Source organism: Saimiri boliviensis, chromosome 2 (assembly GCF_048565385.1).
Source record: "Saimiri boliviensis isolate mSaiBol1 chromosome 2, mSaiBol1.pri, whole genome shotgun sequence".
Taxonomy (NCBI): Eukaryota; Metazoa; Chordata; class Mammalia; order Primates; family Cebidae; genus Saimiri; species Saimiri boliviensis.
Genome location: NC_133450.1, coordinates 189,594,619 through 189,618,777, shown reverse-complemented (window position 1 = coordinate 189,618,777; position 24,159 = coordinate 189,594,619). Strand labels below are relative to the sequence as shown.

The following is a 24,159-nucleotide window of genomic DNA, read 5'->3' as shown; positions in this document are numbered from 1 at the left end:
TGAGTCCCTGAGGTATGACAAGCTCTGGCTGCCTCTCCCAGGTAATAAAGAACCGGATCCACTCCTTCCGGGCCTACGGCATCACAGTGCAGGGCCGCGCCAAGGCCCTGGTGCAGGAGAACATCATCTTCCAGGGCAAAACCAACAAGACCATCTTTCAGCAGATCTCAAATAACCGAGAATGCGTCATGCAAAACAACAAGTTCCTGGTTTTCAAGAAAAAGTAAGTGCCTGGCGTTGCCTGAACCAGTCTTCTAGAACCACAGTAAGCTCCCTGAAGAAGCCAGGCCCACACCCAGTGATTGTGGTTGTCCAGGCTGCCTGCAACCCTGCCAGCTGTTGACTTCAGTCAGAAAAATGCCTGTGCCTGGCTCTGTCAGGTGGGGGCTGAGGACTCCCTGGGAGGGAAAAGCTTTTTCAGAGTCAGGGATACATAGTTTCAGATTACAGCTCTGCAGATTCCTTGCTGCTGCTGTACATTAGTCGCTCTGCTTCAGCATATCACAGTTGCCACTACCCATCTTCCCCAAACCTCTGACCTTCCATGTTCCCCACTTCAGCGACATTGCCATCCACTCAGTGTTCTCAAAACAAAACTTCTGCTCCCTTTGTCTCCCTAATACCAAGATGTCCAGTCTTGGAACCAGGTCTTGTTGATTCTGCTTCTAAAATGTTCCCATATCAGGCACCTCCTCTTTCCCAACTGCCACCACCCTAATTCAGGTCTCAGCACCTCTCACCCTACCCTGTGCCACCTGCATTACTGCGATGCACAGCTTTTCCAGCTGTTTCTGCGTGGACTGTGTTCTGATTGGTCTGTGCTTTGCCAGCCTGGTTGTAAAATCATATTGACATTTGCTGTATCACTCCTGCACTGGCAATGTCACCTGTCCCTCTGCAGCAGCCTCCTGCTGGTCTCCCTGCCCTTGGCCACCCCCTGCCCCACTCTAGGTTGTCCCGTGTATCCCGCCAGGTTCATCTTTCTAAGTGAGAGCTCTGGTCATCTCACTTCCACGGTTAAAAACCTCTGATGGATCTTCATGTTCTGTAGTAATGATCCCCATACTTTTTGTGTTACACACACTCTTGGGAAAAACATTTTGTTAAGAAACCCCCAATGTGGTTATACCTATTTATTTATTTATTTGTTTAGAGACGAAGTCTCACTCTGTTGCCCAGGCTGCAGTGCAGTGGTGCGACTCCCAGCTAATCTTTGTATTTTTAGTAGAGATGGGGTTTTGCCATGTTGGCCAGGCTGGTCTCAAACTCCTGACCTTAGGTGATCCACCTGCCTCAGCCCCGCAAAGTGCTGAGATTACAGGTGTGAGCCACCACACCTAGCCAGTATACCTATTTATAACTTATATGTGTCTATTGTAGCAGTATATTATTTACATTATAAACTATACCCAAAATAGAAAAATTTCAAGTATAAAGTTAAAAACAAATCAGAATTCTAATATTTTATTCCCACATCCCAGCAGATAATATTGTAGATTCCCTGGGATCCACCTTTCTCCCCTTCGGAGACCCCAGGGTACAGGATACAGCCCAGACTTGGCCAATGCCAGCTCCGGTATTGTCCGATGTGCACCCTGAGGTCATAATTGTCTTTTCTAGCCTCTCATTACTCCTTCTCGGTAGTGCTCCCCTGCTGCCAAGTCAAACACATACAGTCCTCCCAGCAGAGGTGAGGCCTTTTTACTCACCTGTTAGTAGCCAACCTCTGATTCTGTCCACACCTTTCCAATCCTTTCATTGTAATATGATTATCATAAAAATACATGTAAGACAATGGCCTTAAGCAAATAGAAATTTGGTGTGTGTAAAGCTGGTTCCTTGTAACTCAAGCATCAGAAAACTCTGACCACAGATTCACTATGATTTGATTTCCCCCCGCCCCTCCATACTCTCTATAAGGGTTTGGATGACTGGAAACTCACCAACTTCCATCCCCAATAGATTTGGATTTTCCCAAATGTCATATAAAAGAATTCCTGGGCCGGGCGCAGTGGCTCACGCCTGTAATCACAGCATTTTGGGAGGCCAAGGCGGGTGGATCACGAGATCAGGAGATCGAGACCATCCTGGCCAACATGGTGAAACCCTTTTCTATAAAAAAAAAAAAAAGCAGCAGCAAGCAAGCAAGCCTGGCCAGGTGTGGTGGCTTATGCCTGCAATCCCAGCACTTTGGGAAGCCAAGGCAGCTGGATCACCTGAGGTCAGGAGTTCAAGACCCACCTGACCAAAATGGCAAAACTCCATCTCTACTAAAAATACAAAAATTAAGCGGGTGTGGTGATGGGCACCTGTAGTCCCAGGTACTTAGGAGGCTGAAGCAGGAAGATTGCTTGAACCTGGGAGGAAGAGGTTGCAGTAAGCCCAGATCATACAATTGTACTCCAGCCCATCTCAAAAAAAGTTTTAAAAATCCTGTAGTATGTAGTCTTTGGAATCTGGCTCCTTTCACTTAGTCTAACACAGTGGAGATTGATTCATGGTGTTGTGTGTAAGGCATTCATTCCTTTCGATCGCTGGGTAGTCTTCTGCTGTATGGGCGTACCACAGTTTATTCACCCATCAACTGAGGGCTATTTAGGTGGTTTGTAGTTTTTTGGAGATTATTAACAAAGCTTCTAAACATTTGTGGTCATAGAGCTGAAAAGAAGTGAAAATGAAAGAAGAAAGGCTGGGCACCGTGGCAAGCACCTGTAATCCCAGCCACTCGGGAGGCTGAGGCAGGAGGATCACTCAAGCCCAGGAGTTTAAGATCAGCTTGGGCAACATAATGAGACCCCGTCTCACAACAACCACCCTATGATCTTATCCATTCTTACTTAAAATGGGGAAATTGGCTGGGTGGTTGAGGTTGAGGCTGCAGTGAGCCAATGATCGTGTCACTGCTCCCCAGCCTGGGCAACAGAGTGATACCCTGTCTCAAAGTGGGAAAATTGAGGCCCATAGACCTTATCCAAGGTTATGTGCAGAGTTGAAGGCAGGGCTGGACGTGGAATGCAGGACTTTTGCCCCTTAGTTTCCCAGTATCCCACCTCTTTGGGCTCACACTAAACTGGAAGATAGAACCTACATCCAGATTTCAACACCTAGATCCACCAATCTGGAACCAAAGTTAAGACTGTGCTGTGCACTGCAGCGCTGCAGACCTCTCAGACGTTCACTGACTTCAGTTTTGCACCTCCAGGTCTGATACATGGCGCCTGGTGAACCCACCAGCACGGCCCCACCTCGAAAACTCTCTCAGATGCCCCTCAGCAGCTCACAATGGGCAGGTGACAGTCATGGCAACGAGGATCACAGCCCGCGTGGAAGGTGGTTACCACAGCAACCGCAGTGTCTTCTGCACCATCCTGTGAGGACACAGACCTGTGTGCTCCCCATAGGTAGGGCCACATCTGTGTGTCCCCAGATCCCAGCCTGGGACTGGGGTGGGATTAGTGGCCTGAGGAGAGGAAGGCCAGCTCCCAGGGAACTTTACTGAACCATACTGTGAATGTGTCAAAGTCCCAAAGCCAGGTGAGCTCAGACCCCACAGCTTGAGGAAGGGGGCTGGATGCAGGGCCAGCTCAGCCTGAACAATCCCCTCCCACTCGGCCTTTCTTGTGGGGCCCTCACCAGCCTGCAGGGGTCGCTGTCGTGCACTTGGCTGCATGGCTGGTTCTATCGGGCCCTAGGTGCTGCTGTGTTGGGTGTGATGGGAGGGGGTAGAGGGAGCCAGGAGCACTGGCTTCTCCCTGAGGACATTGGGCACAAGAGTGCTGGTCTCTTCTATCCCTGGCACTGTCCTTTGCACTTGTTTGGTGGCCCCAATGTGAGTCGCTGTACAAAATGCTGCCTTTACTATTTTCTAAGAAATGACTTTTCTGTGAACCAAAAGTAACAAAAACCTCAATAACCAAAATAAAGTTCTATATTTTAAAAGAGGCATTTCTGGAAGGCTTTCCTTGGTTTGGGCATATACTGGGGTTTATAGGTGGGAGAGCTGTGTCCAGTCATTCCCAGAAATTAAGCCTCAAAGTGTTAAACCCATCTGAATTTTAAAAGTAATCACATATTCTACCCTGAGGATGCATTAGAAGTCCTTTTCTGAGAGATATTTTCCAAGGAGTCGTCACATACTTGATTTTCATGGCTTAAAGAGGCAAGTCGATTCCCTGCCCACACCTCTGCTGGAGGAAGACAAAGTATGCTCCAAGTAGCATTTGCCTCAAAGCTCAGGCAAGACTCCTTTCTATTTTGACTCCCTCATGGAGGCCCCTAGGTGCTGGGTAAACTTCTCTCAGAAGAGCTGAGCTCTCCCTCCCTCCCTTCACTGACCCAGCCTTCCAGGTGCTGAGTATCACAGATCTCAGCTGCTCCCACTTGAAGCAGGACCCTGGAGATCTGAGGATGGGCCCAGGCCATATACCTAAGCCTTCCTGTGTCACACTCCTGTCTTACAGCACCCCTCTGGACACCGCTTCTCCATCTCCTCAGTGGCACATACGATTGGTTAGCAGGTAGTATCCATTAATGTCCTTCTAGAATGCCTCCTGTAACTAGAGGTTGGTGAGCTGAAACCTATTTCAAAGACTCCCTTGCTGCTAGGATTCTATATCCGAATCAGGCTCCTATATACTGTATGTGCACCAGAAGGAAGCAAGGTGGAGGCCAGCTGCCCGCTCTTCTGGCTGTCTTTGCTGACAAGGTGGTGGAAATGCAAACCCTGAATGCATGGGTAGCTGAACTCAGCATCCCAGTGTTGAATCTCCAGAAGCAGTTACGGAGTAGAAAGGGCTTCCGAGTCCCCTGATGGCAATCCCAGCAGTGTGTTCTTAAACTCAGCAGTCCTGATGGCAGCCTTCCAATTCCCAGTCCTCTAGCCTATCTCAGAATTCTATAGCACCCTATCCGTATAGTAAAATCCTTTCTTAAGATACCTAGAGCAGCCAGGCATGGTGGCTCACAACTATAATCCCAGCACTTTGGGAGGCCAAGGCGGGCACATCACAAGATAAGGAGTTCAAGACCATCCTGACCAACATGGTATAACCCCGTCTCTACTAAAAATACAAATATTAGCCAGGTGTGGTGGTGCCTGTAACCCCAGCTACTTGGGAGGTTGATGCTGGAGTGCAGTTAAGTCAAGAACACGCCTCTACACTCTAGCCTGGGCAACAGAGTGAGACAGAGAGACTGTCTCAAAAAAAAAAAAAAAAAAATTACCTAGAGCAAATTATTTTCTGAACTAAACACTGACTGACTCATCCTCTTCAAGGTGTGGTTTTCAAAGCTGACCCCTGCCTTCTATGTGGCTTCAGCCAGGCAGAGAAGTTGGGTCACCACTTCTTCTGACTTGGCTGCACCCCATTACAACAGGCTGTACCCTACTGGTGTGTAAGAACCCCATCACAATGGTGACCCAGTTAGCTTCTGATAAAGCCTTGAAGCATCATTTTCCAGGGGTGCTGAACCTGATCCTCCTTCCTCACCATGTACTCCACTGGCTCTTCCAGACCTAAGCACGTCACTTCACATTTCTCTTTGGAAACCTTCATCCATTAGATTTGACTCAGCCTGGGATGGGCGCAGTGGCTCACGCCTATAATCCCAGCACTTTGGGAGGCCGAGGTGGGTGGATCACGAAGTCAGGAGTTGAAAACCAGCCTGACCAACATGGTAAAACCCCGTCTCTACTAAAAATACAAAAATTAGTTGGGTGTGGTGGCACCCACCTGTAATCCCAGCTACTTAGGAGGCTGCGGAAGGAGAATCACTTGAACCCAGGAGGTGGAGGTTCAAGTGATTGATCATGCCACTGCATTTCAGCCTGGGCAACAGAGCAAGACTCCACCTCGGAAAAAAAAAAAAAAAAGATAAGATATGACTCAGCCTGATGAAATCTTTGAGCCTGAGCCAGGCCCCACCCTCCCAAATCCCCACACAGGTGAACCAACATGGGAAACTTGCCATTTATAATCACAGCAATAACACCAAAGGAAAGAGATGAAGTCCAACCTGACCATCACTTTATACTTCTGCATAGGACAGCTCAATGAGATTCTGGCTTCTGGCTTCATACCTGTGCCAAAGCAAGGCTTCTTTTTTTCCTTATTTTACTTTTTAGAGACAAAGTCTCACTCTGTCACCCAGGCTGGAGTGAGGCCACGTAATCATAGCTCACTGCAACCTTGATTTCCCAAGCTCAAGTAATTGCCCTGCCTCAGCTGGGATTACAGACACACACCACCAGGCCTGACTTTTTATTTTTTTATTTTTTGCAGTAGAGACAAGGTCTCCCTATGTTGCCCAGACTGGTTTCGAACTCCTGAGCTCAAGTGATCTTCCCACCTCAGCCTCCCAAAGTGCTGGGATTTCACGTGTGAGCCACCATGTCCGGACCTTTCCTTTTTAAAAAATAAAAATGGAAATGAATAGGACCAGCCAGTGGCTACGATGCAGCCAAAATCTCCTATCTGGAAAGCAGGCATCTAGGTAATCTTCCTCCGCTTTGACAGGCGGTCTGAGGTCTGGGCGGGAGGCAGCGGGAGGGACAGGGTGCCCAGTTTGTGATCTTCTTCACCACCGGCGGCCACAGACACCCTTCTTTTGGAGATCTTCAGCCTCATGGCTTTGGCTATCTCCATCATCCTAAGGAAGACACAGACAGAACAATCAGAGAGACTCCTCAATGTGACTGTTCAGGGAGGTGTGGCAAAAGGTAGCAGCACATTCATGCTCCAGGCCATAAAGATAGAATCCCAAAGGTTGCCAGCAGGAGCAAAGCCCCAGGCAGAGGGGCAGGCAAGGTCCCCTCACCCACTGGGAGCCATCAGACAGACAATTTCATTTTAATGCACTGCCGTTCGAAAGATCCATGTGGGTGATGAAAAACCAGAGTATCTTAGAGCCCTATGGACAACTTTCTTTACCACCCATAACCAAATTTTTAGCAATCAGCATTGAGCACTTGCTAGAATCTGACAAGTTCCAAGTACCTGTTCTCTTTATTCAGCCTCAGTGCCTGTGGGAACACAGTCTGTGGACAACTCTCAGAACTGTCCCTCCATGGACTGCTAGGAGAGTCCAGACAGAGGTGTGTTCACTGGCTCTCCTAGACACCATCTGGGTCCCTGGATACCACATGCCCCTATATCACTGACAAAGATCAGCTGACCCCACAGTTATAGGTTCCCGGGCAGCTCTGCCCCTACTGTCTGAATCTCCTCTACAAGGTTAGAGGGAGCCCGAAAGGTCACCCCTACCACCAGCTCTCCCAGTCAGGTCAGAGAAGTGCAAACATGACATCCCTGCCAAACAGTGGTTCCACCTTGAACACCTCCCCTGGGCAAGCCCTTCCATCTGATTCTGAGGAAGCTCTTCTTACTAAGTGGAAGTTGAGTTCTCCTACAACTTCCACCCTGGGCTGCACCCTCAGAACCATACAAAATCCCTCTCCCCAGTGACAGAAATTCAGAGAATGGAGGCTGTTTGGTTATTCAGGAACAGAATGTTATGGAAAGGCTCACATCTGAAGTCCAGCTGCTCCCCTCCTGGTTGGGTAACTTTGAGAAAGTCATGTACTTTTCTAAACCTGATTCTTCAATTGTTTTCTAGGGAAATCAGTGAGATAATGACATAATTTAAGACTGTGCCTTGCAAAGAGAAGGCACTCAGTAATGTCTATTTGCTCATTCAGTCAATGATTGATTCACTGAAAATCGACCTCTAGTTCCAACTTGTTCCCACATTTAAAAATCCTCAGTTCCCTTAGTGGCACCTCATGCTTTCCAGTGGTACCAGAAGTAAGACATCAAGGTGCCCTGCAGGGAGCTCTTTATTCTGTTGTGCTCACCTTTTCTCACTGAGCTTCAAGTCCCTCTGTAACATTGTCAGGTCAATTTGGAAGTCATTTATGTGCAAGGCAAGTATGATCACATATGCAGTAATCTTCGCCTTCATAGAATCCGAAATTAAGTTCCGTAAACTAGAAAATCAGTGGCAATGAAGAAACAAAATTAAAGTCTAAGACAATTTCTCCAAAAGCAAAATAAGAACATCCAAGCGTATTCCCATATGCACTCAGGAACTAAAGAAAAGGAAAAGGAATATGGATGGCTTCTTTGCCCTCCCAAGGTTCCTGGGCCTCACACACAGTGGAGCAGTGTGCCAGTCCACATTTCCCTCTGAGGGGGAAAGAGAAAGTTGGGCCTACACGCTCCCTGGGCACCACTAGCACTTCGAGCTGGTGAGGGCCCTCTGAGTCTGTCCCACCTGCACAGCAGGGCTGCTGGGAAAACAGTCATTCCCAAATCAACTGTGCTGATTCTTCCAAGCACACCCAGGAGCAGAAAACACATTCCATGCAGATAGCAGGAAGAAAAGCCCAGGGGCACTGCTTGTGGGTCTTTCCCCAAAGTCCCCAAGTTGGCCTGCCGTTTTATGCGACACTGCCTTTCCGCAGAACACCAGCTCTGTGGGACATCAGGAAGGGCTCCTCAAAAGAAGTATGTGAAGTAAAACAAGTCTCTATTGTAGGACCTCCCAGAGCTTCTAAGATTCCCAAAAGACAATACTTTTCCAAAAAGGACAGAGTAATATTTAGCGTTTGCTAGACTTACTGGGGCCCCAGGAGACTTCCAAATGGCAGCAGTCTCTTTAGCACTGCATATCAGTGGACATGAAATTGAGTCCATGCCCCCGCTCCTTACTCCCCCACCTGCTTTCCCTTGCACAGGAAAAATCCCAGAAACCACCCTCTGACCTGCCATTGTTGTATGTCAAGCAGGTAAAGTGCTTCAGCAGTTTGGTGTTGATGATGTGGGGAATATCAGGTCCCAGGGCATCTACAACACAAAGTTAAGTTTGATCATTTTCTCTTAAAACTCTCAGGCCACACCTCAACCATGAGCTGAGAGAAAAGGCCAACAGTTGGGCCACTGTAATGACCAAGAACCAGGAGGTAAGAGAAGCAAGACCCACAAAGCAGAACAGCCATGGCAAAATGCAAACATGCTCGGTGTGCTGCTGCTGGCAGACCTCCCTGCAAGAGTGATGCTGGTGAGGGGCCGGTGACAAGAAAGACCACAGCCTGAGGCCCAGGGACACAGAATTTTTTTTTTGAGACAGACTTTTGCTCTTGTTGCCCAGGATGGAGTACAATGGCACAATAGGTCACTGCAACCTCTGCCTCCTGGCTTCAAGCAGTTCTCCTGCCTCAGCCTGCCAAGTAGCTGGGATTACAGGCATGCCCCGCCACGGCCGACTAATTTTGTATTTTTAGTCGAGACAGGGTTTCTCCTTGTTGGTCAGGCTGGTCTTGAACTCCTGACCTCAGGTGATCCACCCACCTCAGCCTCCCCAAGTGCTGCGATTATAGGTGTGAGCCACAGACGTCCCAGCAGGACGCAGATTTAACACGACGTTAGAAAACAAAATTGTGCTGAAAGCTCAGAGAGACAGAGAGGGAAAGGTGGAATTGGAATGTGAAAATAAGAAATAAGTGGCTGGTCGAGGTGGCTCACACCTGTAATCCCAGCACTTTGGGAGGCCAAGGCGGACAGATCACCTGAGGTCAGGAGTTTGAGACCAGCCTGGCCAACACAGTGAAACTCCACCTCTACTAAAAATACAAAAATTAGCCAGGTATTGTGGTGTGTACCTGTAATCCCAGCTACTTAGGAGGCTGAGGCAGGAGAATCGCTTGAACTCAGGAGGCGTAGGTTGCAGTGAGCTGAGATTGTGACACTGTACTCCAGCCTGGGCAATAGAGTGAGACTCCATCTCAAAAAAAGCAACTAAGCAAATACAGCCTGGGTGAGGTCACTCACGCCTGTAATCCCAGCCAGGACTGTGGGATGCCAAGGCAGGTGGATCACCTGAGGCCAGGAGGTCAAGACCAGCCTGGCCAACATGTAGAAATCTCATCTCTACTAAAAAAAACCAAAAATTAGCTGAGTGTGGTGACGCCCACCTGTAATCCTAGCTACGAGGGAGACTGAGGCAGGAAAACTGCTTGAACTCAGGAGATGGAGGTTGTAGTGAGCTGAGCTCATAGCACTGCACTCCAGCCTGTGTGACAGAGTGAGATCCTGTCTCAAAAAAAAAAAAAAGAAAATGACTAAGGATATATAGTCACGCCCCGCATTGTAGTGTTTTTTTGTTGTTTTTTTTTTTGTCAATGACAGACCACAGATGTGACAATGGTCCCATATGATTTTTTTAGACATAGGGTCTTGCTGTCACCGAGGCAGTGATGAAATCATAGCTCACTGTAACCTGGAACTCCTAGTCTCAAACACTCCTTCTGCCTCAGCCTTCCAAAATAGGCATGTACCACCATACCCAGCTAATATTTTTAATTTTGTAGAGACAGTGTCTTGCTATGTTGCCCAGGCTGATTTCAAACCCCTGCCTGGAAATGATTCTCTCACCTTGGCCAAAGTGCTGAGATACAGACATGAGCCACCATGTCCAGGCTGTCCCATAAGATTATAATATCATAGTTTTACTATTCCTTTTCTGTTTATATATTTAGACACACAAATATCACTGTGTTACAACTGCCTATCATATTCAGTAGAGTAACATGCTGTATAGGTTTGCAGCCTAGGAGCAACAGATTATAGCATATAGCCTAGGTGTGTAGTAGGCTATACCATCTAGGTTTATGTAAATATACTCTATTAATGTTTGTACAATGACAACATTTCCTAAGGATACATTTCTCAGAACACATCCCCATCCTTAAGCAACACATGACTATACTGAAAAACAACAGTATAGACTATTGGATGCCCAGTCACAGTAACAACAACTAAACACACCTTTTCCCTAAAACCACAGACATCTCCTGGGTTTCCAACTCTGGGTAGGTATGAATGTGTGACCCACAAAGGGTCCTAGCTACAAGTGACACTGGGTTACCATCAGACTGACTCTAGTTAGAAATAAGCTGACACAACACAAACCTGCCATAAGCCTTCGAGATACGTATGTGTATCTCATATACATATATATAAGCTCTCTCTACACACACACACACACACTCTCTCTCTCTCTCTCTCACACACACACACACACACACACACACACACACACACAGTGGCTGATGTTTGTTCTAACAGTCCCTTAAAGTTTTCATTCCATTTAACCCGGATAATCTACTTCGCCTAATGAAGAATAGAAGTAGCAAATGTCAGCTCTGGAAGGGCCCTGAACTATCATATAATCCATTATGCCCCAATTTTCAGTTAAGAAAATGGGAGATCCAGAGAGAAAAACAGGCCTGGCAAGTCCCCTTGACATGTCAGCAGTACTGGCAGGAATCTCACAGTTGATGGACTTGGACAGACATATCCATTTTCTTCTCTCATTAGAACTCATCTAAGAATTATAGACAAATAATAGACTGGAAACGATTAGAATAAAATGTTTATCATAGACTTACTTTTCCGCTTTACTACCCTCTGAGCTCGAAATTTGATGAGGGTATCCAAAAACCATATGCATCGGGCCTGGCGGTCTCGGCTCTCCACATTTGATGGCAAAGACTTCAGTGCGTCTATGACAAACGTGCAATGGCTAAAACAAGGAAAAGAAAGGGAGGCCTGTGTCAGAGTAAGATGTGCTGTCAGGAACTATTTCCCTCTTACAATGAGAATAGCAGGCACCTCTCACCCCCGACACACTCAACACCTGATGAAAGCCTAGGCAACAAGACAAGATCCCAGCTCCACAAAAAATTAGCCAGCATTGGTGCCACACGCCTGTGGTCCCAGCTACTCGGGAGGCTGAGGCAGGAGGATCACTTGAGCCCGGGAGGTCAAGGCTCCAGTGCACTGTGTTTGTGCCACTGTACTCCAGCCTAGGTGACAGAGCAAGACCCTGTCTCAAAAAAAAAAAAAAAACAAACCACGAACAAAAGCAGCTGATGAAGGACCAGCACACTCAGCATTCCTTATAACAGGAGGAACACGGTTTAGAGCAAGGATCGATCAAGGGCTAGACAGTAAATATTTTAGGCTTTGGAAGCCACACCACCTCTGTTGCAACTACTTGACTCTGCCATTGTAGCGCAAAAGCAGTCACAGATATTACCTAAGTAAATGAACAGGGTGTGCTCCAATAAAACTTTATTTATATGTTACTTATTCACAGGCAGCAGGCCAGACTTGGCATGTGGGCCATAGTTTGCTGACCTCTGTTTTCACTGTCAGGAGCATAGAGTCTGCAGGCAGCCTTCCTGGGTTTCAATCCTTTCTCTGCCATTTAATGGCTTGGGCAAGTTTCTTGACATCTAGTGCCCTGGTTTCTCCACCTATAAACTGGGGCCAGTGATAGTACAGGTAGTCTCCTCCTAAGGATTTTTTTCTGGATGAAAAGAGACAATGCCAGTAAAGCACTTAGAACAGTGCTTGGCACAAATGGAAGGGCTGAGTCAATGCTCACCATTATTTTCATGCAGTCCTACTGCTAGCAAGCCCCTGGACTCACAGAGATAGAAAGGCTCTTCAAGATCATCTCATAGCTGCCTCATTTTACAGATGGAAAAACTGAGGCTTCAAGAGGGAAGATTAGGGCAGAGCTCGAGGACTGTTTTCAGACTCCCAGCTCAGAGCTCGTTCCTGCACCTGCCCCTGAGTTACAATCGCATTCAGACAACTACAAACTAGTACTGAGCTCTTCTTTGGAAATAAATCTTTGAAGCAAAAAAAAAAAAAATGTAATAATAATAATTCCAAGGCACTGGAAAGGCACTGGACTTCACTGACCAGTAAAATTTTAAAACAAAAATGGGAGGAACAAACCTCAGATTGACAATTCATCATCAAAATGAAATTATTAAAAGAAAAAACTCAAAAGCAAAAAAACTCACCATCATAAAAGAAGCTATTTTAATGCGAAAAGGGGATGAAAAAGGAAATAACCTCTGAATTATTTAAAATATACACTATTTTAAATACATAAATTTAATGTTAGAAAAGCCCGCCTCATGTCTGTAATCCCAGCACTTTGGGAGGCCGAGGTGGGTGGATCACGAGGTCAAGAGATAGAAACCATCCTGGTCAACATGGTGAAACCCCGTCTCTACTAAAAATACAAAAAAATTAGCTGGGTGTGGTGGCGCGTGCCTGTAATCCCAGCTACTCAGGAGGCTGAGGCAGGAGAATTGCTTGAACTCAGGAGGCAGAGGTTGCGGTGAGCCGAGATCGCGCCATTGCACTCCAGCCTGGGTAACAAGAGCGAAACTCCTTCTCAAAGAAAAAAAAGAAAAGAAAAGCCCGCCTAGCATATCCTCACAGAGAAACCATCACTTTGGCCAGTACTCATTCCCAGGCCAGCATCTGGGCCCTACTAATGAAAATCAGCATCAGCATGACACTGGGTGACACAAGCAGCTCTGGTTCCCAGCCCCAGAGTAGAAGGCCTCACCAACTTCTGCCCTGTCGCAGGTCCCAAGCACTCAGAGACCAACCCTCTCCCTTGAATGTGACCCACAGCTCCTGGAAGCCCAAACATTCAAGAAAACTCTGGCTTATTCATGTTCAAATGCTGAACAGACAAACCTACTCACTGACTGACACCCAAAGGAACTGCTCAGTGTCTGACTACTGTTGTGTCCCAACAGCACTCCCCGGAGCCCCCATCTGCCCAAATTGGGGTACCTGTTCTCCTCAATCATCTTCAGTATTTCTTCTGATGTGACGTTCCTGAAAGCTTCAGATGGACTCTGAAGAGCTTCATACTCCGCAGGGGAAAGAACTAGTTACAGGTCAAGAATGTAATCCAACCAAAATAGAAACATCCAACTAGCTTGATCATCTCTTTCACAGACAGGGAAACTGAGGCTCAGAGAGGCAATCACACAGGGCAGATCACGTAAGGGCAGAGCTCGGTGACTCCCAGCCCAGAGCCCATTCCCTGCCCAGCCTTTTCTGCCTTTTCTCATCACAAAGCCACTGCAGGCCTTTTCCTTCTGGCTGAACCTACAGAGTGGTGAAATTCTAAGCTCCAACCCTTCCTCTTACAAAACTGGTCTGCCCTAGACTTTGGGCATTTAGCTGGTTCAAAAGTTGTATTTTGACTATCCATGGAGAGTGACCCCCACAGGTCTGAGCTGTGGGCATTTGGCATTTTGCTGAGGAATGGATTTGAATCCCAGGGGCTGGTCCCTTAGCTAGTGAAGCCAAGTTGACCTCCTGGCAAGAGCACTGGGCAACTGCAAAGATTTGGAAGGAGTTCTTGTAAAAGCCACAAGAACACAGACACCCTCAGAGAACCTGACTGTGCACTCATGTGCAAACATCCCAACTTGTCAAATAAAGCAGCTTTTCTACTGCAAGGATACGATCTTCAAATTTATACACATCTTCAGGCTTGGCTGCATCATCATAGCAGGGAGGAAGGTAGAGGGAGTCATCTTGCAAGTCATTGTGGATAGCATCACTGACCAGAGCTTTTTAATAAAGAAACAATCCATGCATCACCCTGTTTGCTTCAGGTTCAACAACATTCCTTTCAGTCTGTGCACCTGAGACCACAAATGGTCTGGAAACCCCGAGTCTCAGTGCATCTGGCAAAGTCACCTGGCCTCCCCATCAGGCTGACTGCTTCAGGACGGCCATCTTCACTCATGAACAAACACAAGTTAGGCACTGGAGAAGGTGGAGGTGGCAAAGTTCTTCTCAGGTAACTTACAATAGAGTTGGGAGAGACAGCTGCGCTAACAAGCATTTATAATACAAAACGAAAAAGTGAAGAGCATCCAAAATAGCCTTTAATGGCTTAACTTCTAATATATTTTGCCACACATTGTAGGCAAAAGAAACCTTTCAGAATGTAACACTAATTGCCCTACAAGAATAACTACGTGGCCAGGTGCGATGGCTGGCTCACACCTGTAATCCCAACACTTTGGGAGGCCATGGCGGGAGGAGGGCTTGAGCCCAGGAGTTTGAGACCAGCCCGGGCAACATAGCAAGACCCTGTCTCTCCAAAAGACGCCTGTGGTGCCAGCCACTGGGAGGCTGAAGCAGGAGGATCACTTGAGCCCAGAAGTTTATGGCTACAGTGAGCCATGTCTGTACCACTCCACTCCAGTCTGGGTGATACAGCAAGATCCCATCTCCAATACATACATACATACACACATACATACATACATAAATCTATAAACTTGTTGAAATGTATATAATCATAGGATATGGAAAGATTTTCCAAAAATTACTAGAATTCCATTCTTAATAGAAAAACTGCCCTGCCCACAGTAACAGTGGTGTGTGCCTATAATCCTAGCGACCTGGAAGGCTGAGGCAGGAGGACTGCTTGAAACCGAGAGTTCAAGATCAGCCTGGGCAACACGGCAAGACCTCATCTCTGAAAACAGTAAAAAGAAAGCTGCTCTTATATAAACTTGCTCTTCCGTTCTTATAATGTATTTGAACAATAAATACTTTTTTTTTTTTCTGAGATGGAGTTTTGTTCTCGTTGCCCAGACTGGAGTGCAATGACAAGATCTCAGCTCACTCTAACCTCCACCTCCCAGATTCAAGCAATTCTCCTGCCTCAGCTTCCCGAGTAGCTGGGATTACAGGCATGTGCTACCACGCCCAGCTAATTTTGTATTTTTAGTAGAAACGAGGTTTATCCATGTTGATCAGGCTGGTCTCAAACTCCTGACCTCAGATGATCTGCCAGCCTCGGCCTCCCAAAGTGCTGGGATTACAGGCGTGAGCCTAAAATTAAAATTTAACTGTATTTAAATTTTAAATTTTATTTAAAATAAATTTTAAAATACAATTAAATACTCCAGCTACTGAATACCAGAAAAAGAGCCACCAATCCCAAAGTGAAATGCCACCTCTGGAGGCTCATTTCCATCAACACATCAGCCTTTTTGACTAAAGCTTCCCTACAACTCACAAGGAGAGACCTGAGGCCTTCTCCCTCTTCTGTGCCCTGCAGGCTGTAACCCCAGCACCATGACCAAAGCACACACGTATCTATCCCGTGCCTGTCCCTGTGCTTGACTGTGAGATCACTAGAGGACAAGGCCATGTCGGATGTTTCTTACTACTTCCAGAGCCTGTCTCTGAGAAGGCCTTCAGCAACAGGCAGAAAGGAACCCAGCCCTAGCTCTCAGCATTCCATCTGTGGGTGGGTAAAAGATCTCAAGAGAAGAAAAGCTGTCATTATGGGCAGACTCTTACCCCAAGTTCCAAACGCTTACCAGTCACACCCTTTGTATCAATGATAGTCTCTGCAGCTTTAGCCACCGCACGATTCAAAGAATCACCGCCAACTTTGTTCATTCTCCTGGCGTTCAGAGCTCGTTTCTGTTTGGTGGTACCAAAGGCTTCAATACAAGAATCCATCTGTGTAAGAGATAAACCTGGTTACCAGAGACAGGACAGGTAGGCACTGCTCCTCCTAGCTGTGTCACTATGGGGACACTCTCAGCATCCTGGAGCCATCACTCCCTCACCTGTGAATAAGGCTGAATCGCACCTATTTACCTCACAGGATTGCTGTAAGCACCAAATGCTATTAACAGACTGACCGATCAACAACATCTCCATCAGTAAAATAAAAAGACTTGACTAGAATTAGGGCGGTAAATCTGTAGCACACAGCTTACCATTCTCCCATCCTATATCCGTAACAGACAGGGCTAAGAGGTCACTGACTCCTTCCCCCTGAGCCAAAAGGTAGCCTCACACCCCTTCTCAATACAGTGCTCCACATAGCACCAGAGATTCAATCAATTTGCCACTTGGGTGAGATGACCTTTGCAGGGACCTTCTACACTGAAAATCATAAAGTTTACTTTGTTTTAACGTGAAAGTTTTCAGGCTACAACCAATATATTCCAAAACTTGGACAAAATCCTAAAAATAAGCATCATGCTACACCTGTATCAGCCCAGAGAACCAACACCAAACACTGGCACAGAGCTGTGTGCCCCAGATGGAAGGGGGACTGTTCTCTGTGGGACCAAGAAGGCTTCTGCAGGTACAAACTAACTGTCCAGAGAAACAGGCTGAATGAACTGGGAGCAGCCAGGCAGACGCTTGAGTTCAGTAAGCTCATTTTAATGAAGGAAAAACCAAGGTATGGAAGGAACTTGCTTAAGGTCCCACATCTTCATTTTCTCACACTCACCTTTTCTCTGTAAGTTTTGGTCTGACTCTCTTGTACCAGTTCACTCTCAACTGATTCATCTATCAAAACACACAAAAACAGACAGAAAGAAAAGGGAAGTGGAAGGCTTACAAATAGTAATAGTGTTTAATATTCGTTTGTCTATCTAAGAATAATAGATTTTTTTACTACAGGACTTCCCTGAGCCTAACGTGAGTGTATACTGTGAATATTTAATATGTAGCTTTAGTATACAATTAAAGAACTTGGAGAGTAAATGAGAGAGTCAAATGAAGGGGACATCAGGCCCAACCTCTTCATTTTGGAAATGACTCGCCCCAGGTCAGTTCACCAGGTGGTGGCAGACAGGATTAGAAAACAAGTCCTTGGCTCTTCTGAAGAAATAATTTTGCTTTCTTGATGAAAGACCTAAAAGCAGGCATGAACATGAGGTATGTGGTGGTATTTATACGATGCTCTCTAATCATCTACAAATTACTCAAATAAGGGGCAGCAGAACCTAGCAGACAACTGCACAAGCTCTTGAGTGGCCTTGCCTGTTATCTCAGACATCACCCATGACAAGGTCATCTAAGCTCTGCCAGTTTCACCATTGGTTAAAAAGAAAAACAACAGTATTTACTCCAGAGGTTGCTGTGTGCGTCACAAGTGCTTAGAACAGTGACTAGCACATAATAAGGACTTAAGATAAATGTTATCTGTGTGTGTGTACTAGCTAGAATAAATTCCTATTTACAGATTTCTTACATATAAAAACAAAAATCTGTTTAATCATGTTAAATTACAATTTTCCTTGCCTCCTTGGATTTTATAAGAACAATTGGAAGATGACTTAAATATAGTTATATATGTTTGCAAAGCAGGGGGACCCCTAGGAAATTCACAGATGGGTGTCAGGACTCAAGAGCCCTTTAAAATTATGTGTAAAATTTGGCCAGGCACAGTGGCTCACACCGTAATCCCAGCACTTTGGGAGGCTGAGGTGGGCGAATCACTTGAGGCCAGGAGTTCAAGACCAGCCTGGCCAACATGGTGAAACCCCATTTCTACTAAAAATAAAAAAATTAGCCAGGCATGATAGTGCACACCTGTAACCCCAGCTACTCAGGAGGCTGAGGCAGGAGAATCGCTTGAATCTGGGAGGCGGAGGCTTCTGTGAACCCAGATGGCGCCACTGCATTCCAGTCTGGGTGACAAAGTAAGACTCGGTCTCAAAAAAAAAAAAATTAGGTGGAAAATTCCGTATTTTAAAAAAATCCCATATATATATTTGTGTGTTATATATGTTTCTCAGAAGCAGGTCCAAGTCCTCATCAGATTCTCAAAAGGGGTGGAGGCACTGTTTTGAGAGAATAAAGCTGGAAGTAATGCCTCTGAGGTATCAGGCAGATTCACAATGATCCCAGTGATTCTTATCTACTACCCTGTCCTGCCATGGTTCTCAATATGTAAGGGCATCACTAAGGATTCAAATTCTGAGATTTAAGGAACAGAAGCTCCTTAACTCTGACGCTCTTCTTTATTATTTTGGAAGGTCTCACTCTAGCCCTAAGCATTCTAAGATGACAAAGCAGAGAAGCAATGTAAATTCTTCCACTAGATTAGGGAAAAAAATAGATCTTCCCCAAATGAGTGAGACTTGTTCTCAACATGAAAGTTACCATACAACCTAATAAGCAATTTTTTGTCTACCAGAAATTCTAAAACCTCTTTATCCTACCTATAACGGTTAAGAATTAAGAAAGGTCTTTGATGGAAAAGATTTTATATCAGGCATGTCCTTTAATATTCTGCTCTGATCATTGCATAGCTTGCTTTTATGAACCTCCCACCTCAAGCCTCTAAACACCATGGGGACAGGATCTGTGTCTTGCTTACTGCCATATCCACAGCCTCACACCTGGTGCAGGAGATCATCAGTAAGTGCAAGCTGAATACAAACCTCTAGGCCAGGCTCGGTGGCTCATGCCTGTTATCCCAGCACTTTGGGAGGCTGAGGCAGGTGGATCACCTGAGGTCAAGAGTTTGAGACTAGCCTGGCCAACATGGTGAAACCCTGTCTCTACCAAAAATATAAAAATTAGCCGAGTGTGGTGGCATACTCCTGTAGTCCCAGCTACTCAGGAGGCTGAGGCAGGAGAATTGCTTGAACTTGGGAGGTGGAGGTTGCAGTGAGCCAAGATTGCACCACTGTACAATCTGGGTGACAGAGTGGGACTCCATCTCAAAAAAAAAAACAAAAAAAACACCACGATATGTATATAACCATTCTCTCAACACAGACAAAGCAAAGAAAAAAGAATAAAATAAATAAATGAAAATAACTATAAAATGTGTTTTATAAATCTAAAACTCAAGCCAGTTAATCCAGCAAACCCAAACTCTGCAGTGTTTCTGTCAGCTTTCATGACTGGGACCTACCTGAAAACAGTGGCTGCATGTTGAACAATTCAGCATCATATACTTCCATTTGGCCAGAGGTCTTGTTCAAAATTCCCACAAAGTGCCTGAGTAAAGAAGGAATAATACAAGTAGCAATGGATTATTCAAAAATATTATTTGTACAGCTTCCTTTTTCCTTTATTTTTTTTGAGACAGAGTTTCCCTCTTGTTGCCCAAGCTGGAGTGCAATGGCACGATCCTGGTGGCCAGCAACCTCTGCCACCAGGTTCAAGTGATTCCCCTGCCCCAGCCTCCTGAGTAGCTGGGATTACAGGCATGCACCACCAGGCCCAGCTAATTTTGTGTTTTTAGCAGAGATGGGGTTTCTCCACGTTGGTCAGGCTGGTCTCGAACTCCTGATCTCAGGTGATCCATGTGCCTCGGCCTCCCAAAGTGCTGGGATTACTGGCATGAGCCACCACACCTGGCCTCTTTTTTTTCTTGAGACAGTCTTGCTCTGTCTCCCAGGCTGGAGTACAGTGGCACGATCTCAGCTCACTGCAACCTCCACCTCCCGGAGCAATTCTCCTGTCTCAGCCTCCCAAGTAGCTGGGATTACAGGCGCACACCACCATGCCTGGCTAATTTTTGTATTTTTAGTAGAGATGGGGTTTCACCATGTTGGCCAGGCTGGTCTCGAACTCCTGACCTCAGGTCATCTGCCTCCCTCAGCCTCCCAAAGTGCTGGGATTACAGGTGTGAGCCACTACGCCTGGCCCTTTTCCTGTTTAAAAGTTGTCAACCTTCTCTCTGCCCGCACACCTGAGGAATGTATCACCTACTCATGGGTAACAATAATCTCCCCTTCCCTCTACCCCAAAGCAATTCTCTGCAGGGAGAGGGAAAAGGAAAGGATGGGAAAGGATGAGATGGGATGGGATGGGATGGGATGGGATGGGATGGGATGGGATGGGATGGGGGGATATGAGGTAGTTCTGGGGGGGGAAAAAAAATAGCTACCAGGTGATTCTGTTAGTTGATCACATTTGGGCTCGCTGCTGTACTATAATGAAAAACTCTTTAGGGGTGTAGGAATCTAGAATTACACTAGAATTTATGGCACACCAGTTTTACGGTGGCAAAACCAAGTAAATGGGGAGGAGAGCAATCAGAACTAGAGCATCTTTGAGAGGGGAGAGTACAGGTTAATAGTTCAGAGCAGGCCGGGCGCGGTGGCTCAAGCCTGTAATCCCAGCACTTTGGGAGGCCGAGGCGGGTGGATCACGAGGTCGAAAGATCGAGACCATCCTGGTCAACATGGTGAAACCCCGTCTCTACTAAAAATACAAAAAACTAGCTGGGCGTGGTGGTGCGTGCCTGTAATCCCAGCTACTTAGGAGGCTGAGGCAGGAGAATTGCCTGAGCCCAGGAGGCGGAGGTTGCGGTGAGCCGAGATCGCGCCATTGCACTCCAGCCTGGGTAACAAGAGCGAAACTCCGTCTCAAAAAAAAAAAAAAAAATAGTTCAGAGCATCTATACACCAATCTGACCTCTACTGGAGTATGGTCTAGCAGGGCTCTGAAAGGGCCTGGTTTGTGTTTCATTGTTGGGTGCCATCAAGGGGCCCTGTCTTCATCATGTCAGCCCCCGAGAGTTACACAGTTCTGGCTGGACAATCTCCATTGTACAGAGGAGAAGACTAGGGGTTAGTGATGGGCAGAGTTGCCCAGCCACTCAGTCAATCAGCAGCACAGCTGGACAGGAATCCCAGGCTCCTCTTTCCCAGCCCAGACCCTTCAACACTACCAAGTTCTTTACCTGTCATTAGTCACACATTCCAAATTAATGGAGAGAGCTGCCTTTTGGAATAAGACAGCTATAAATAAGGTTACAAATGAGGTTTTTAGGAAATTTAAGTTCTCTTTTCTTTATAATAATGTCTATAGGCTGGGAGGGGAAGGCTCTGGGTCTATGAAGAACACAGGGAACATCTAGTAGTAAACCTCTCTAGATTTCCCCTGCTGCCCCTAAAACAGACTGGAAACAGCAGTGCCAATGCTGCCACCACTCCCATCCCCGTCACCCTTCCCACTGTCCCGTCCCCTGCCATTACCTGCACAAAGTGTTGCATTTGAGGGCTCCAGTCCCAAAATTGTTTCCCACATAGGAAAGCCTATCTGTTTCAGCTGCCTAAAATGCAGAGAGGGGAAACTCCATTTACCACCAATGTTGAAAGGTATTAAGCATCATCTCTCTTTTCTACATTTGCTGAAGCTTTAGAATCCAGACCCACAATGGATTAGAACTAGTTCATCTCTGGCAGATGATCCAGCCCCACTATCTCTAAGGGAATACAGGGTGTCCCTGGAGGGAAAGCAAGATGACTTTTGAAAGAGAAGCCTCAGATATTGCTAGCTTCTAAATGGTATGAAAAGTTCTTGGGGGAATTCTACCACAGGACTTGAGAGAGAGGCCCTGGGCTTCTAGCACTTATAGGTATGCAACAAAGTGATTCTGTCAGCAATCTCTCTTTGGCCCAAAGTCCAAGCCCTTTTTGATCTTCTTTGCCCATCTCTCCCATGGCTATTCTTTATATACACTCAAGACCATGACTGATTCAATTCCCAATCATAAGCAAGCTTTCCTGCTTCTCTGCATTTGTCCTCACTATCCTTTCCACTTGGAACATCAAACCTTGACTGCCAAACTCTCATTCCATCCTTCAAGGCTCAGCTCCAACATGCCCTCCCCAAGGAAGGCATTCTGGCAGAGAACTCTCCTCCCACTGAGCTCACTCTGCCCTGTACTCTTCCCACATGGCCTCAGAGCTTTGTGTAAAAGTGTCCCTCACAGCCAGTTCTCATCTCTCTAGAGCTGAGCTTCTCAATCCAGGAAAATCCACTCTGGTGCTACTGACATCCAGTGGGTAGAGACCAGGGATGCTGTCCCCACAACGAACAATTATTGGCCCAAAATGTCAATAGTCCTGAGGTTGAGAAACCCTGCTCTAGAGTATGAACTTTCTCCGAGTGGGGCCAGGCCTAGTTTGGCTGTTTCCCTAGAAGCTTGCAGCACAGGGAACAGAAGGGGTTCCATAAATGCTTGTTGAGAGAACAAATGAATCAAAGATGGAGTCTGTCCCCACATTCCAAGTTGCTGGGCATCAGAGTTCTTCAAAGGTCCTTTTGCTACTCCCTTTTTCCTCCCCTCACTCCTTCCCACATCCACACACACCCAGGGTGGAGGCACCTGGCAACTAATGCACTTACCAGGATCCGTTGATTCCTCTTCCTGGGGTTGGTGGAATCTTTGTTTTCATACAAGGTAAAGCGCATGTTGCCTGGACTCTGCAGCTTCCCGTTGGAGAACTGGACTGTAAGAGTGTAGCCCAAGAATGCAATGAGAGCAGAAGGACACATAATGCATGGCGGGACCAGACTGCCATTGGGAGGGAGGGAGTGTCGGAATGGGGATGGCAAGGAAGCTTGGGTCCTGATCTCAAGGGAACTGGAGGAGATCCGGGCCAGCTGAGAAGAGGGGATAGGGAGGTGTGAGAACCCTGGGGAGGGGCTGTGAGTGACATGGGAATGTCTGGGCGTAGGAGCCTGGCAGCAAAGGCCTGGTCCACACCTAAAGTGACAGAAAGAACCCCTGCCCAGTGAAAAGAGGGAAATGGGGGAGGTGGGAGACCTGGTGGGTGAGGGGACAGCAGGGTCCTGGACACAGCCCTGGAGAGCGGGTGCCTGGGATGTTCCGGGTGGGAGGTAGCGACAGACGGCGATTTCAGAGGGGAGTCCTGATCGAGCCCAAAAGAGTGGTGGAGACCAGGGGGGTCCTGGCACCTCTGGGAGGGACCTAACGGAGGGCGAGAGGGCAGCTGAAGCACCGAGACGGAAGCTGAGAGGGTTAGAGGAGCTCTGCTCCAGCTCCGCCGTCTTTACCCAATGCAGCTCTCTGACTCCCAGCGGGCGCCCCACAATACAGCCACTTCGCAATCGGCAACGCGTCTGCCGCCATGTCGACTGTCTGGCCTCCAAGCACACGAGTTAGGATAGCAACAGCCGCGAGAGCTCTTTTAAACACCGGGTAGCCCAGGCCACGCCGCTGGCGGAAAAGGCGTGGCTCCGCCGGGCACTGCCCAAGGTGCGTGAGCCACGTGGCTCCGCCCCCCGCGTGGAGAGGCGTGGTTTCCACCTACGCGGTGCCACACCCCCCGCACGGCCGGCCGAGGCGCAGCACCTGATTGGCTCAGCGCTCTCCGCCACTCTGGGTTTTGTAGGTCCAGAGGCCGAGGCGCCAAAGGGACCTGCGACTTCAGTCTAAGCTTCCTGTGGGCTTTCTTCCCGCTTAGCACCATCTAGAGAGAGAATCGTCTCTTTCTGTCTCTCTCTCCTGCAGTGACAAACACATCTTCCCAAAACCTGAAAGACCAAGTTCAAATTTAGAATTCTCTGATCGGAACTGCTTGAGCCCCAACTAAATGCGGCTGCTGGCGAGGAACTCTCTGGAGAGCCTCCCACCTACACAGGAGGACATCCAGCTCTAGGTACAAGCTTTGTCCACTGTAGGGCTGTTGGGTCCCACAGGATCGTGGGGTGTCCCTTATGCTGTGCTGAA

General features: G+C 47.1%; 2 protein-coding genes across 4 annotated transcripts in view; one reads left to right on the top strand and one right to left on the bottom strand.

Moving 5' to 3' along the window:
- Nucleotides 1-3,945, top strand: part of FBXO10 (F-box protein 10) — a 60,997-nt gene extending 57,052 nt beyond the window's left edge. For all 3 annotated transcript variants that reach the window (XM_039474790.2, XM_039474789.2, XM_039474788.2), the window contains 2 exons: nt 42-223; nt 3,203-3,945. In XM_039474790.2, the coding sequence (XP_039330724.1) occupies nt 42-223; nt 3,203-3,374 (354 nt within the window). In that variant the 3' untranslated portion in view covers nt 3,375-3,945. The remainder of the gene's footprint in view (nt 1-41; nt 224-3,202) is intronic.
- Nucleotides 3,946-6,253: 2,308 nt separating this feature from the next.
- POLR1E (RNA polymerase I subunit E) lies at nt 6,254-23,663 on the bottom strand. Its single transcript, XM_003940057.3, has 12 exons — nt 23,484-23,663; nt 22,812-22,915; nt 21,656-21,732; nt 19,582-19,667; nt 17,161-17,219; nt 16,229-16,373; nt 14,348-14,455; nt 13,665-13,761; nt 11,447-11,580; nt 8,762-8,843; nt 7,853-7,984; nt 6,254-6,648 (listed from the first exon to the last, which is right to left on the bottom strand). Exons 1-12 carry the CDS (start codon nt 23,557-23,559, stop codon nt 6,489-6,491), a joined length of 1,260 nt encoding a protein of 419 aa, XP_003940106.1. The 5' UTR covers nt 23,560-23,663; the 3' UTR covers nt 6,254-6,488.
- Between the last annotated feature and the right edge of the window lie 496 nt (nt 23,664-24,159).